This window comes from Olea europaea, chromosome 18 (genome assembly GCF_002742605.1).
Source record: "Olea europaea var. sylvestris chromosome 18, O_europaea_v1, whole genome shotgun sequence".
Lineage (NCBI taxonomy): Eukaryota > Viridiplantae > Streptophyta > Magnoliopsida > Lamiales > Oleaceae > Olea > Olea europaea.
The window spans coordinates 7,065,513-7,075,562 of record NC_036254.1 but is presented as its reverse complement, the minus strand read 5'-3'; the positions used below and the strand labels follow the sequence as shown (position 1 = coordinate 7,075,562).

The following is a 10,050-nucleotide window of genomic DNA, read 5'->3' as shown; positions in this document are numbered from 1 at the left end:
AACATATGTCACTTTACAAACAGGATATTCATACTTCAGGTCACAAATCATATTTCGTATCATAATAAATGTGAAGTTCATATTTAAAACCTGTCATATATGGCATTGTGAGTTCAACTTTAGATGGATCTATGTCATTTATCACAACCTGTTTCACATAAGATGAAAAAATATTGATCATATGCCATTTCAAAATTTATATAATCAACCAAATGATTACATAACAATTTAAATGTATTTAAAACCTTACATTCTCATTTCCAAATACTTTGTCTTCCAACATTGACACTGAAGGATGTTTGTGCGCAGTCCAATTAATAATGCGTGGATATTTCTTATAAATTCTTGTGGCCACATTTTCCTCAAGTGCAGGTATGCACTCATATAACCACACCTGGAAAGCTACTAAAAAACCTGTCAATCTATAGTGACTAGTTTGTTTTGATAGTCCCTTTTTTAGCGACAATAAGGTGGTCTCAAACAAATATCTACCCCAAGGAAATGTTTCAAGAGTGGCAAAATCGTCTACAAGTGCAAATATGTATTGATCCACCACCTTCGGGTAGGATGTAACAAATAAGTATCAGGTGATGAGATAAATAATTCCAATCTTAACAACGTCAAGGTCTGGTGCATCATCAAGTGAAATAAAAACCCTCTTGACATCTTCACTTGTAACAACTTTTAAGCCCTTAAAATATGTGTCCTTCACTGAAGACAATTTTTCATCTAACATTGGTCGACCATCAACCCCATCATACCTCAATCCCGTAACCAAACAAAATTCAGCAATTGAAAAACGAATATATCTCCCATTTACATTAAACCACATCTCTTGCTTGTTCGGTTGCTTGACCTCCCGTAGTAAAATTTGGTGAATCAATTGTGGCTGCACAACTATCTCCCTACAATGCATGTAGTAGGAGAAACATGTATTTTCTAGAATTGCCCTCTGCGCAGTCTTAAATGTCATCACAAAGTGCGTAATCACACTCTGTATTTGCGTTGTGGTGATTTTTCCAGAAAACCAATTCCTTGGTTTTATTAAGTATTTCCAGTCCTACACAATGGTAAAATAAAAAATGTTACTCTGACCTTCAACACAAACATTTCGCTGTGACCAACTCTTCTAAGATCATAACACAAAGAAGTAAAAAGTCACAACAATTATTTCATTCGCAAACAATCCAGCACTCCTTTAAAAACACATTCGATTAAAGTAAATAGTAATTGATCACACAGTACAAATTACAAACTACTCAATGAGTTGGTCACAAAATGATATTTCCTACACAAAATACCCACATCAGGTCACAAACTACTCAAATAATAGGTCACAAATTTCAGAAATTAGGTCACAAAATTGGAGTTCACCTTTTTCATGAGTTTCTCGCCAAATCCTAAAATAGTTGGTCACAAATTTTCCAAAATCATAACACAAACAAGTAGAAAGTCACAATCACGCAATACATAAAATAAGTCACAAAACCTTCAAATTACAAAATACCTAAAACAGATCACAAAATTATATTTCCTACGCAGAATACCCAAATCAGGTCACAAACTACTCAAATAATAGGTCATAAAATCGGAGTTCACCTTCTTCATGGGTTTCCCGCCAGAGGATGACATTTTAACTCTCTTTGCTGAAGAAGAATCTCTTTCAACATATTTCCTCTTTCCTTTATCCTTCTCCATCATTTTCGCACCAACACTTCAAGTTTTTGCCATTCCAAACACAACTATTGTTGAAACTAAAATTTAATAAACTATTGTGCGGTTCGTAGTAGTGGAAAAACGGAGTGGGAGGTTACTTTACTGTATTAGAGAGAGAAGAGAAGAGAGAGAGCAACGTCATTGCTGTATTTCTGGTAGAGAGAAGAAGAGAGAGAAGAACGTGGTTTCTTTCTGCACTGCACTGTGGAGAGAGAGAGAGAGGGTTTATGGTAAAACGCGAAGGACGTGGTTTGGATGATCAGTGATTACGTGCAGAAGTATTATGAAAACTGTGTAATTCAGATATAGAGGGTTCAGATTTCATCACGTAAATGAACAATTAGTTTATAATTATTATTAATTTTAAAATAAATAATTAACACCTGATTTTAGAAAATTAAACCTAATCACCCTAGTTTTGAAATGTAAAGTTTATAAGTATGGTTTTGCGTTATTTTTCCAAAAAACATATACATCTAAGCTGAAAAAACCCCTAAATAAACACAATAGTAAAAATATGGGGACTTATAATTTATGAATGTCCATTTTATTTACATAGATTAATTCACACGAACACTTTGTACAAATAAAATGTTATTTAACAATGAAGTAAAAATTAAAAACACGATGATGAAATAAATAAGTCCAAAAATTTGTAAAAAGGAAAATGTTTCATAAATTTTAAACTTATTTATATATTATTTTTTAGAAAAAATTCCTTATATAGATACTAAAAAAATAAAGGTTTTAAAGTATTTTCAAATTTTAAATAGTTATCCAAATTTAACAAAAAAAAATAATCGGATCCAACTTTAATTGGACTAAAGCCTAAACTAGCCAACCTAACCCAAATCGACCCAAACTTGATGCGTTGGGGTTGGGTTTAAACAATTAATTGGATTGTGTTGATTTGATTTTAGATTAAACTGACCATATTGAGTTGGGAAAAAAATCGACCCAATCCAACCATACCCACCCCTATTGATGTAAATTTGGATGAAACCCACAATGAAATAAAACATAATCTTTAACCAAGAAGATGAAATCATGGTCCCAAAGCGCAAGCTCTCATATGAAGAGTTGAAATGGAAAGTTTACAAATTTCATCTAACAAATTAGAGTTCAAAAATCTCGAATTTGTTGTGATTAAGAATCTTTCATACAGTAATATCCTTTGTTTAGAAAATGGATTACATCTTCTATTTTACTCAAGTATGTATTACTAATTGATACAAGTCATGTTGCACTTACAAAATTTCTTTAGAAAGGTATTAATTATGGAATGGAACTAAAACTTGACTGAATTGAACCAAACGGTTCTATAATTAAATTTAAACCTGATCATTCAATTTATTAAATACCCAAAAATTCTGGTTCGGTAAGATCGAACTGGAGCACGTCTAACCTTAGCTACTTCATGCAGAGGCTCTGGCTCTATCTCCAATATAGAGGATAGAGAGAAGGTGGGAAGAGAGAATATAGAGGTATACAAAGAAAAAGAAGAGAGGGAGAAATAATTAGGGTATGGGGAGTGAAATTGGCTAGAATAGATGGTGTGGGGCGAATATGTAGAATAATTTAATTTTTTAATATTATGAATATTTAAATTATCATTTGATTTTTGAAAAAAAAATAATTAAAAAGACTCCTAAATCTGAGTAATGAATTTGATAGTTTAACACTAGGGTTAGGTGTATTTTCCCCATTATTTATTTACAACTAGTCCTTGTCATGTGTGTTGCACGAATGTTGTTTTTATTAGTGTAGAAATTGTGGATGTTAAAAAAATGTTGAAATTTTATTGCATTATTTAAGAGTCTTGGAATACTCTATCTATAAAATCACCGTCCATACACTTATGATTGTAGTTAATTAAATAAATCTAAAGTGAAGAATGCTCATATTATTTCAAAAATCACTATCTTCTAAACCAAAAATTAAAACTATATATGGTATGTGTTTGATTAGTTTAGACAAGTATGTAAGAAAAACTGAATTTATTAGTAATATCATTATGTCTGAACTATATGAGTAGTATGAAATTCTCAAGATATTGACAAAAAAACACTTGCACCAAGTCAAGGAAAATATTGGAGGTCTGCACACATTGTTCAGTTCAATTCAACAATCTATCATCTGCGACTCATCAACTTTCTAAACAATGGGACCCAATTTCTATATTAAACTTTTATCAGATACATCACAAAAGAAATTATAAACAATGAGATTCATCAACTGCACACAGATTATAGGAATATTAATTCTAGTTAAGCACTTATTGGTCCAATGATTTTTAGCAAAATTGACGAAAAGGTCAAACTCAATCGATCAAAAACTACAGCTTACAATAAATCATCACAATCAACAAACTTGATAATGAAACAATTGGTCTAATATAATTTTTATGCAAGTTAGTTGCATGGGGATGAATCCAAGGTTCGTAAGGATAAAGCTATATATACATCTTGCAGGACAACTTGATTGACATTCTCCCTGGGTGGAAGAAATCTGTGCAGTATTGTGATGGATAAATTCAAAATCAAGATAGTAAATATAGACATGTGAAAGAGTGAAAAAAATATAAGAATGTAAATGTAGCACAAATATTCATATAATGAAGCGGGGTTACTATAAAAATCGGGAAAAATCTAGATATGTATGGTGTTATCCTGTCTACTTTATGAAACATGCCTACATGAAGCCAGTTGCATATAGAGATTCGCAGCAATAATTTCCAAATTTTTCTAAGGTCAAAACTTCATATCGTACAAATATAAAAGGTACACTTAATGAGGGTGCAAAAGATAGACAATGGCTTCCAAGATGAAGAAAAGAAATTGTCAAAAAGGATCGATAGTAACTAAACTGCCAAAGCATTTCGCTTGGAATCTGGAAAAGATAAAATTTGTCATCAATTCTGTAATAATTGAAACTTTGAAGCCTCGACTGTTTCTCCTTCCTCTAGCCCGCTCAAATTTTCTTCCCTTGGCACGGACACAAGGCTTTGTGTGACTGTGTGGTACACCAGGAGCCGGACCAACGTGCTTCACAGCTTCATGAGATTTTGTTGGACCTCTAAGGAGTACCAGCAGCACACCAGCTGGTTCAGTAAATTCGTCCATTCATTGTCTAGCCAGTTCAATTAACGAGGGCTCCATTTGTGGGATCATATCACAAAATTATTCTGAATTATACCAGAGAAAGCAAAATACTGATGGAATACAATGATCGTCAAATATCCTGCAATAGAACGACTTTCTTTCAAGGAGGAGAACACCTATTTTTCCACAAGTTAACTCTTCTAGTGTACCAAGTGGGAACAATTCAAAACCCCCTACTGAGAAAGGATTTCTAACCAGGCATTAGAAGAAAATATTTAGAAATAGTGAGCATAATCAGAAAAGGTAAAAGGATGAAAAAAGTATTTATATATCGTCATATTCATTCACCTTTGATTTCTTCAGTTTGAATTGAGCATAAAAAAAGGCTTTCTCAGCATTTTAATATTTTCTCACTGAAATTTAGCAACCAAATGAGACATTGTAAATAAGTTCAAACTTGTTATTTGTTACCATCAGTTTAAAGAATGATCTCCACCACAGTATTTTGTGATAGCATGTAAAGCAAAAAACTTAATATTGGATTCATCAATAAATGAGAACGAGAGAATAGGAGATGAAAGTCTATACTGTGTACTGGCCAAGAGGAGCTTTAAGAGCAAGCTGGTCAAAAGTCAAGCATTATCCTCCCGCCTTCTCAATCCTAGCCTTTGCTGTCTCCGTGAACCTCAGAGCAGTGACATTTAGCGCAGGGGCTTCATACACCCGAATATCATCCAATCTGAATTGAGCAAAAAATTTTACAATTTGGGTGAGAGAGAGGAGTTTGAGAAAAAAAAAAAAGAAATAGGGTGAAAATTGTAAGAGAGAAGAAAGATAAATGGATATTGCGTAAAGAAATAGGGAAAATCGATGTTGCGTGAAGAATGAAAAATAGATATTGCGCAAAGATATGGACAAAAGTAAAAAAGAGAGAGAGAGAGAGAGAGGAAGAAAAAATTTATTGATAAAAAAAGAAGCAAATCTCTTCATATCATGCGGAGAGTTTTTTTTTTTTCGAACAGTACGAAGAGATTTTTTTTTCTCATGGCAGTTTATATATACTAAGGCCCTATTTGAGCTCCATTTTTACCTCATTAAAATGAAAAATATGACCGTTATCCATCACATCAAGCCATCATTTTTGAATTTCTATCTTTTGTGTGGGATTCATAACAACTCTATTTTTCATTCTCATTCTACAAATAATGTAGCTTAAACAGGCTCTAAATTATTATTATTATTTTTAATGTTGATGACATAATGCGTGTGGATATATCACCATAAACAAAATTATTCACAAAATACGAAAATAAAAAATGACATCACGTACAATAACATTAAATTAATTTACTGTTGCATTTGCAGTACTGTCTCATTGTCCTTTTATTAAGAAGTTAGATAGGCTTGACTTGGAACCTTGAGCCCAATCCATATAGCCACTTAAAGAATAAAATCGCATTAGTCCATCAACGACTTCCTATTATCGTCCTTAGCAATCGACTCTCTTCCAGAATGGAAACCCCACCCTTCGACTTCTCACTGTCTGAGTCAGTTTTAAGCAAACACAAAACAACAACGGCGTGATACGGAGGTGCAAAATCTGCTGAAAGTAATAGAAACCCAGGTAAAATTTCTGTTGAATCTGACATTATTACGAGCACCCAGTTTCCTTTTTGAATGTTATTTGCATGTATATAGTGTTCTTTAAACCTGTTCATATCCTGTAAAATATCAAGAATTTGAATATGAGAAAACAATGGCATGATAAAGAGATGCAAAGTGGTCTAAAATCTTGTGATTAAGAGCACGTTTGGCAAAGCTCTTAGTTCGCGCATGAGAAAACTTGAGATCTAAAAGAAAGGAAAAAAAAGTTATTCGAACATGTTTAGATAAAGAAAACGTACAACTTCAATTATTTAAGCTGAGCCTAACAGGCTCAAAATTCGTTGAATATAATCTCGTGCAGGACTAATTGGCAATTGTTTACTAAATTCAGACCTGTCCTGACTTGTAGGACATACCTACTTTAAACTCGGATGGCAAGAAGAATTAGCTCTGAGCTATTTATAAGCAGTATGCGCCTCTTTTCGTTTTTTTTTTAAATTTTCTTTATTGTCTGGACTGTGGGTTTTGGTTGAAATTCTAATATCATATAAGTCTTGATTCTTTGAGATTAGGATTGTCGTTTTACACCACAGTGGAAGAATTGAAAAGTTTATTCTCTCCGTTTGGCGCAGTCTCCGAAGGTATAAATGATCGTATTTAGAACATGTTGGCCAAGCTTAAAAAGTTCAATTATAGGTAAATGAGAAAGTTTCTAAAATAAAAGATTTTGCGTTTATCAAAATTTGAAATAAGTAAGTTGAGGAAGGTGTAAGTTTTATTTTTAAAAAGGTTTGGATATAGATGTCTTACTTAAAGCAAACTTTTACTTTGATTAAGCTTTGGCAAACAAACTTTTAATGGTTTTAATTTGAGATGTTTTCTTCTTTCTCCTAGTAATCTACCCGGCACTGATCTTAAACTTTCACTCAATCTCGTGGATGATGACTGTGTTTAATGCAGCAAGGCTTATCAAAGACCCAAGAACACAAAGGCCTAAAGGATTTGCCTTTGTGAAATTTGCATCAGAAGTCAATGCCCAGAATGCAGTGAAGGCTATGAATGGCAGGGTAAGATACTTTTGCAATCGTATATATTTCTAATGTGGTAATGTATGATTGCATATGTATCCCCATGTCGATTATGGGGACAGTAGTTTGTGGTAACATTTATAAAATGCACATATATTGACACTGGTTGTATGATGTGCTTTGATTGTCAAGTATTGCTGAAGTTTCTTAATTGCTATGACGTTATTTGTAAGTCACTAAATCGGGTTTCAATCAATGTATATATGATCTTGAATCAGAATCTTCACCATTTAAATCCATGTATTTGGATTATGCTAGAATTATTTTTCTCTTACAATCATCGTAGATTGAAATGCATTTTTCCAAATGTTGTCCCCTTCAAGTCATGAAATTGCAGGTTCAAAAATTGGTCTTTTTAGTGTGAACCTTTTTAGTTCTAATTTATCCTAATCAACATAAAAGACACTTTCTTTTCAAGTCAAGCTGTCAAAATGTTCTTTGAAAAATGTGGAGTTAATGGGTTGAGATATCTTCCAGTGGCATTTTACCTGTTGATATTTCTGAATAATTTTTTTCCCCTTCTCTCAATGGCTTAAATTGGAAAATTAAAAAAAGAAAATTAGCAGAGAATTTTGTCTTGCCTGTTTCCTCTTGTCCAGTGTAATAAGTAACCACTTAAGGCAACATGGGTCGATAGCATCTCTTTCCATCATTTCCCGGGGGGCGGGGCGGGGTGGGGTTGGTTATTGCAGGTTCTAAAATTGTGATGTTTTGTGCATCTGTTGACAAGATGAGTGGGTATGCATAAGAAGATTGAAAAGTGAACAGAGACTAATATTATGATTGAGCAGGGAAAGAACTTATCTTCCTAATTTTTTTCGTCAGCTAGCCTTTAGACAGTGTGAATTGTTGTTCTGTTCAAGAAATAACAGTAGCACTGGACATGTTGGAAAGCTACAACGTTGATGAACCGAGCACGCTGTACTCTTATCATACTGTTAGTTTAGTACTTTTAGTACCATTACTGTGCATTATAACTGCAATTTACTTTTTGCCCCTCTCAGAGACACAAGTTCAAGCTGTTCGTACTGACTAATTTAGTTGCATAGATTAATATAGATATTGATACTGACAAGTGTTAATGGAGCATCTGAGTTTTAAAAGTCAGAATTGTATGAGTTTGATCTCTTGTTTGATGCTTAAAGGATCTCCTCTTTTTCCAGCTTCCTATAGTTTTGCTTATCCTCCTTTCAGTTTATTTAATACAGGTCTTTTTGGTATTTTTCATGTGTTTTTGTTCCATGTTCAACTAAAAGAAGGCTTTTCATAGCAGTCTTAACTCTTAATTATTCCGCCTAAAGAAGAGGATGTTACTGTTTGCCTTTTTTGGGGAATCTTCTGTTGTTCACTTCAATATGCTTTGTCTACATTCCCATAGTGGATGTTCCATAACCTATTGTAAGAACATCTGATGACCTGCTAGCATCTTAATCACTTGGATGTATTAATCCATTTGAGTGTGCTGCTATTTCGTCTAATTTTTACATTTGTATGCCAGTGCAGATAGTGAATGGAAGATTGATTTTTGTAGAATTTGCAGAGAGTACAAGATCAGCTGAAACGTCATCCTGAAAGTTGGTTAATTTTCTTTACTTAGGATATCTGTACGGGATATCTAAATTGTGTATCCAAATTCAGTTCATATGGGAGAACTTTTGACGGTTTCGCAGTCTTCTTTACTGCTATTGCCTGTGTTTTGGCTTTGAGTTCCAAATCAACAACCGGTTTCTATTGGTCGCATCCAGGCATCATTATCTGATAATTTATGTATGAGATTCTTGGTGCGGGAAGCGATAATAAAATTCTTGTAATAAGAATTATGTAATAAATAAAAACGATATTTGAACAATCATGTTATTTATATATTGAATAATAATTGATTGTTGTTGAAAAGTGTACAATGCTTATATATTTATAGGCAAATTATCTTCTACTCCTAATAGTATTAGGAAATTGAAATAAGGAAACTATGAAATTAATAAAACTCTGTTCTAATTAACCTTCTAAAAACTATAATCCTAATAAAAAGAGTTCTAATACAAGAAAACTAAAAGGAAATCAAATTCCTAAAATATAAAACATCCTAGTAGTAGGAATTGTAGTTGTACTACATCAATTCCCTCCACGTGAAGAAAAACTCGTCCTCGAGTTTTGTTGAAGAAAATGATCATTAATAACTTTTTTATTTTGAACTTGGCTGGGACTCGAGGAAATTCTTTAGCTACATGTTGTCGTGTCCTGTGCTTGTTGAAACAACTAACATTCAATGCAGTTAAAATCTACAAATTCTTGTTAGCTCGCTTCTCCATGAGCTAACAATTCCTTTCAAAACTTAACACAATCAGCATCTGTGTGATGTTGTAAAGGATTTCGTCGATCTCCTCGATTTGTTGTTTGAGTTTGTCAAGCCTCCGTTCGTCGTTGGCGATTCGACTGCCACCAGGACCGTCGTTGGCCATCAGAGTAAGGCAATTTCCTTGTTCTGAAATCAATTTTGGTGCGGAAGCGTTATGGACTCTTGTAATAAGAATTATGTAATA

At 33.2% G+C, this 10,050-nt stretch overlaps 1 protein-coding gene and 1 long non-coding RNA gene across 8 annotated transcripts; one reads left to right on the top strand and one right to left on the bottom strand.

The window, feature by feature from the left end:
- Nucleotides 1-4,426: 4,426 nt before the first annotated feature.
- Nucleotides 4,427-5,699, bottom strand: LOC111366455. The gene is made up of 2 exons (XR_002697656.1): nucleotides 5,406-5,699; nucleotides 4,427-4,956 (listed from the first exon to the last, which is right to left on the bottom strand). It is a non-coding gene; the product is annotated as an uncharacterized LOC111366455 (long non-coding RNA).
- A 552-nt stretch (nucleotides 5,700-6,251) lies between these two features.
- On the top strand, nucleotides 6,252-9,359 carry LOC111367329 (glycine-rich RNA-binding protein 4, mitochondrial-like). Of its 7 annotated transcripts, none has more exons than XR_002697792.1 (6): nucleotides 6,252-6,441; nucleotides 6,832-6,890; nucleotides 6,995-7,063; nucleotides 7,317-7,489; nucleotides 8,770-8,908; nucleotides 9,009-9,359. XR_002697792.1 is itself a non-coding variant. In XM_022988145.1 (5 exons), the coding sequence occupies exons 2-5, from the start codon at nucleotides 6,854-6,856 to the stop codon at nucleotides 9,015-9,017; spliced, it is 288 nt and encodes a 95-aa protein (XP_022843913.1). In that variant the 5' UTR covers nucleotides 6,255-6,441; nucleotides 6,832-6,853; the 3' UTR covers nucleotides 9,018-9,359. The 7 variants fall into 7 exon arrangements, 5 of the variants coding, with proteins under 5 accessions (XP_022843913.1, XP_022843911.1, XP_022843912.1 ...); XR_002697793.1 differs by having other exon boundaries at nucleotides 9,014-9,099; XM_022988145.1 differs by lacking the exon at nucleotides 8,770-8,908 and having other exon boundaries at nucleotides 6,255-6,441.
- Nucleotides 9,360-10,050: the final 691 nt, after the last annotated feature.

Bases quoted from the DNA above. Each gene is read 5' to 3' on its own strand.
- LOC111367329 (XM_022988143.1), top strand. From the start codon at position 6,854: ATGGCAAGAAGAATTAGCTCTGAGCTATTTATAAGCA. The intron at 7,064-7,316 runs GTATAAATGATC...TCTTTCTCCTAG, and splicing joins GTTTGGCGCAGTCTCCGAAG to TAATCTACCCGGCACTGATC. The intron at 7,490-9,013 runs GTAAGATACTTT...ATGCCAGTGCAG, and splicing joins TGAAGGCTATGAATGGCAGG to ATAGTGAATGGAAGATTGAT.